This window comes from Antrostomus carolinensis, unplaced genomic scaffold, assembly GCF_000700745.2.
Source record: "Antrostomus carolinensis isolate BGI_N321 unplaced genomic scaffold, ASM70074v2 scaffold15038, whole genome shotgun sequence".
Classification (NCBI taxonomy): Eukaryota; Metazoa; Chordata; class Aves; order Caprimulgiformes; family Caprimulgidae; genus Antrostomus; species Antrostomus carolinensis.
The window spans coordinates 9,506-14,722 of NW_010332421.1; the positions used below are offsets into that span (position 1 = coordinate 9,506).

General features: G+C 50.7%; 1 protein-coding gene across 1 annotated transcript in view; it reads left to right on the forward strand.

The window, feature by feature from the left end:
• NEMF (nuclear export mediator factor) overlaps window positions 1–4,773 on the forward strand; it is a gene marked incomplete at both ends in the record, with an annotated part of 13,577 nt that extends 8,804 nt beyond the window's left edge. The window contains 9 exons of the mRNA XM_010173518.2: window positions 279–337; window positions 821–941; window positions 1,253–1,526; window positions 2,377–2,419; window positions 2,505–2,554; window positions 3,005–3,152; window positions 3,495–3,572; window positions 3,654–3,836; window positions 4,741–4,773. Coding sequence (XP_010171820.2) covers window positions 279–337; window positions 821–941; window positions 1,253–1,526; window positions 2,377–2,419; window positions 2,505–2,554; window positions 3,005–3,152; window positions 3,495–3,572; window positions 3,654–3,836; window positions 4,741–4,773 — 989 coding nt within the window. The remainder of the gene's footprint in view (window positions 1–278; window positions 338–820; window positions 942–1,252; window positions 1,527–2,376; window positions 2,420–2,504; window positions 2,555–3,004; window positions 3,153–3,494; window positions 3,573–3,653; window positions 3,837–4,740) is intronic.
• Between the last annotated feature and the right edge of the window lie 444 nt (window positions 4,774–5,217).

Genomic DNA, 5,217 nt, shown 5'->3' on the forward strand with positions numbered 1-5,217 from the left:
ACCTGCTTTGGCAGGGGGGTTGGACTGGATGATCTCCTGAGGTCCCTTCCAACCCCACCATGCTGTCATTCTGTGATTTCTAGCTGAGGCCCTGGGCAGAAGAACATTAGCTGAGCTGCTTTTGAGTTTCTCCTGTTCTGTTGTCATCCAAGAGATAGAACAAAACCCCAGTGTAATTTTTTTGGTAGCCTAAAGCCTCTAATGAAAATGAATTTTGAAAATACATCATGTGACGTAGCTGTTAAACCTCCTCATGAGAATCTGCCTTTGTTTTTCAGGGAAGAAGAATTTTCTCCCACCTTCATATCTGATGATGGGCTTTAGCTTCTTGTTTAAGGTACTGCTTTCTCTGTGCAGCTCCTGCTGGCTTTTGTAATTTGGTTTGAGCTGTAGGAGGCTTATTTTCTGCTTCTTCCTTATCAGTATATTCCCAATTACTTCTTTTCCCACTGGGACAAATCCCATAAAATGCTACTGACTGAAAATTACTCTGTTTCATTTCCATTTTCCCCCAGTTTGCACTGTCTTCATTTAAAACAAACAGACACTGGGAACATTACTACCTCTGCTAGATTTTTATACCAGCTCTGTTTGAAGCATGTGCAGGTTTCAGGAGTCTGCTGGTTGTGCAGCTACGTGTGTCTCCTCACCAGCTCTACTTCCTAGGTTGTCTAGACTTGGGTTTAAATGTGCTGCTTTAGCTTTCTTGCCTTTTGAATGGCAGAATAAAGAATAAAGCTGAGTCAGGTGTTCTCAGAATGGGCTAGTGAACATCACTGGAGCTGGTAGTGGCCTAATGTAAAGGCACCTCTGTTGTTAGGTGGATGAAAGCTGTGTTTGGAGACACCGAGAAGAAAGGAAGATCAAAGTACAGGATGAGGACCTGGAAACCGTTTCCAGCAATACCAGTGAACTGGTGTCTGAAGATGTGGAGCTATTAGGTACAGTGGATGTGATTTGGGGTGCTGTGTGCATGGCTGGTAGACAGGACTGGAACAGGTTGGCCAGAGAAGCTGTGGCTGCTCCTCCCTGGAAGTGTTCTCGGCCAGGCTGGATGAGGCTTTGAGCAACCTGGTCTAGTGGAAGGTGTCCCTGCTGCTGGCAGGGGGGTTGGAGCTGGATGAGCTTTAAGGTCCCTTCCAATCCAAACCATTCTGGGACTCTGCAACTGTTTGGGGTTTGGTGTTTTGTTTCCTGCACTGTGTTATGGGTCAGTTTGGTGTTTCTCATGTGAACTGTGTTTTCCTCCCAGAAGGAGGAGATAGCAGCAGCGAAGAGGAAAAAGCAGAGTGTCAGGAAACACCAGAGGGTGTGGAAGCCGTGTCCGAGAGTCATCGTGACGAGGGCATTGCTGACCTTGACCAGGGCAGGGTCAACACAACTCCTGCACCAGAGGGTGACTCTGAAGAGGATGATGGAGAATCTGAAGATGAAGTGGAACATCCAGAGTCAAAGAGTGAAGTGAAGGAGGAAGAGGTAAATTACCCGGATACAACAATCGACCTGTCGCATCTGCAGTCTCAAAGGTGAGTGAAGAAGCAGCTGCATTTATCAGCGATATGGGCGCTTCTGAGGATCTCCATCCTGTTAAAATGCTGCCAAGACAAGGGCTGTGATCAGTTGCTGTTTCTTCTTTCGATGCTCAGCTCTGCAGGCTGGCAGAGTGCAGGGCAGGGAGCCAAAAAACTGCCACGCTCTGTCCCGTTCCCTGCTGCTTCCCTGCGCTGCTCTTCCTTTAAACCCCACTGCTGGGGCGCACACACAGCTGCCCCTTCCCTCCACGGGGGTGTCTGGCTCCTCAATTGCTGTTATTCCCTATTTTGGCCCCAGCAGCCCTGACCACCACACACTGATTTTGCTCATCAGGAGATGGCTGCTCTCATTTTCTTTTCAGAGCTGTTGAGACCTGACAAACTGAGTCATGAGTTGTTTCTCCTTTGCCAAGCTGGTGCTGAGTTACCTCTCTGCATGTGGCTGCGAGATGAGCTCATCTCCCTGTTGTCCCTGGAAATGACTCTGCTTAGAGATGGGATTGAGTGGGTGGAAACACACAGCTCTGCAGGGAGTCCCACAGCTGAGCAGGGCTGCGTGCACGGGAAGCTGAACATCAGGGGTTCTTGTAGCGCGTACTCTCCCCAGGCTGTCGTCGTTGCTTGTTTGTTGTGTGTGCATGAGACAGGCTGGCAGAGAAATGACTTGTTTTATAAACTGAATCCTGGTTTTGTTGCCCTTTTCCATCCCCAAAGCTGGGATTTTTCAAGAACTAGAAAGTGAAAAGGGGTGCAACCAAGTTAGCCGACGTCTGGGTTATGGTGATGCGTGCGCGGTTGAGTTGCTCTTCATCCGTTGATGAGCTCCATTTTGTTCTCCCCACAGATCCCTGCAGAAAATCATCCCCAAAGAGGAAGAACCCAACTTGGTAAGGTCCCAGCTCAGATGTTTGGCAAAGAGCAGTGTGAACTGTTGCTGGACATGATGTGATCTAACTGCGTTTCACTTCTTAGAGTGACAGCAAGTCCCAGGGGCGAAGGCATCTGTCTGCCAAGGAGAGGAGGTGAGAACGTCTTTGTGTTGACCGTGAGGTGAATGCCTCCACCTTCCTGTGTGATCTCATTGAGGTTCCTGCTCTGGCAGGGGGGTTGGACTGGATGATCTTTTGAGGTCCCTTCCAATCCCCAACATTCTGTGATTCTGTGTGACCTGGGTGCAGGAGCATGTCTTGCACCTCCCAGTCTAGGCTGGTCCATGCCCATTGTCTGTCCTGCATTTCCAGTGTGGGCCCTGCCTGTGGGATGGTGGCTGCTCCTGTCCTTCAGGAGTGAACAGTTTGTTGTGTACGGGTGGGATCAAGAGGGTTTTCCTGAGGAGGGGTTATTTCCAGTGTATGTGCCTCAGGTTCCACTGTAGCCCCGTGGCAGGGAAACAGGGTGGTAATGCTGGCAGGAGAGCAGCAGCCTCTCTTGTGGCAACACGAAGCAGTGTGTCAAGTGATTGTTTTCCTTAGAGAAATGAAGAAAAAGAAGCAGCAAAATGATTCTGAGAACTTGGAGCCGCCCGAAGAGAAGCAGAGAGAGATGGAGACACAGCTTCCCCCAGCCCCCAACACCAATAAAAGTGTGGCAGCCCCTCAGCCCATCAAGCGGGGCCAGAAGGTTGGTGTGGCCCTGGGTTACCCTTGGGTTGAGATGTTCCCTTGGTAAATATGGACAGAAGCACCAGGTTTCTGTCAGACATCCATGGCTGCCTGATCGTTCTAGATCGTTCTAGACTCTTGGTGGTTTCAGGATGATGGTGCTGGTCTGTCAGCACTGAGCACGCTGTGCTTCCCTCACTGGAACCACAGTCTCTTGGTTACTGGTGAACTGCTCTGAAAGGGGTTTAGGAGACCTGGAAGGAGAGTAAAGTGCACATGAGGTCAACATCTGGGTGTTTGTGGATGCAGAACTCTGCAAAAGTTCCTGTTTCTGAACCTGTTGGTGTGTTTTCTTCCGCAGAGTAAGATGAAGAAGATGAAGGAGAAGTACAAGGACCAGGACGAGGAGGACCGGGAGCTCATCATGAAGCTGCTGGGGGTGAGTGAGGGAAGTTCTGTCTCCCACTGTGGCATGGTCTCTTGTGTTGCTGGCTCTGACCACCTCTGTGTGTAACCACAGTCTGCAGGGTCAAACAAGGAGGAGAAAGGGAAAAAAGGGAAAAAGGGGAAGACAAAAGAAGAGACAGCAAAGAAGCAACAGCAGAAACCCAAGGCTGTGCATCGTGGAGCTGGAGGGGGCAAGGAGATGCTCCTGCTGCACGACTCACAGGACCCAGCCCTGGAGGAGCAGCAGGATGAGAAGGTGAGCAGCACACTCACCTCTCCTCTCCTGTCCATGCATCTGTCCCTCCTCTATCGTGGCTCTCCTGGCACTGTGTAGCTCTTGTTGGTTTTGGGGCACTGTGGAGAACAGTGTGTCTGCTGAGGAGTGGCTGAGGGAACTGGGGGTGTTGAGCCTGGAGAAAAGGAGGCTGAGGGGAGACCTTGTGGCTCTGTGCAAGTCCCTTGGAGGAGGGTGGAGAGAGGTGGGGGTGGGTCTGTTCAACCAAGGCCCAAGGGACAGGACAAGAGGAAATGGGCTCCAGTTGTGCCCAGGGCAGTTGAGATGGGATGTGAGGAAGAATTTCTTTGCTGCAAGGGTTCTGAGGCATTGGAAGGGGTTGCCCAGGGCAGTGGTGGAGTCCCCATCCCTGGAGGGATTGAAGAGTCGTGTAGACACAGTGCTGAGGGACATGGGTTAGTCATAGGGGACTGGTCAGTGTTGGGTTCATGAATAGCAGCAAAGCCCCCTGCAGTGATGTGTGCACACGCTGCAGGAACAAGGGCTCGGAGGAGTCCTGAGCCCCACCAGGCTGCCGAGGCTCCCGTGAAGTCCCCACCTCCCACTCGCTGCAGCCGAGGTGTCACTGAGCTCTCTCCAGCTCTGCTGTTGTGAGTCAGTATCACAGCCCATCTCTCTCCTCCCAGCTGGGCACGTGCCAAGCAAATTAGAGTTTTGAAAGAAATATTCCTCCTCCCACCCACATAAAAGTGCTGCTCTTCTTCTTACCTTCGCTTTAACATAAATCACATTCTCTCTGCAGTGAAAATGCAGCTTTCTGTGTACTGCTGAGAGAATAATTTATTTTCTGCAGGGGCTGGGGGAGAAAAAAAGCAGTGCTGTGTGCTCATTTCAGCTCTGACCTGTCCTTTGTTTGTGTGTGCAGGAGGAGCAGGACCAGGACCAGCCGGGCGTTGAGGTAAATATTGATCTTTGAAGCTCTGGTCAGTGCTGAGGACGCAGCTTTATTCCTGCCTGAAGCTGGTGGGTCCCCAGGAGCAGGACCAGGGACACAGTGGGGCTGGGTCATGTGTGGCCCCTCCAGGACATGGCTCGGCTGTTCAAGTCCCTTCTTGCTGTGGCTGTTTGAACTCAGCTTTTTTGTATTTTGAAGAAACCATAACCTCTTTTTTTCCTCCTGCCCTGCTGATCATGTACATCCCCTGTAGAAACTAGGGGCTGGCTAAACTGAAGCTTATCCCTTGCCTTTGGCTCTGGAGGTGTTTGCACCCCCAGGAACAGTGGCTCTGGGGTGGAGGATGGCACAGTACGATGCAGTGCAAGCTGCTCTTTAATTTAGAAATTTATTCACATATCAAATGGCTTCAAATGTTTCTATAACTATAGAAAAAAACATTTTTCT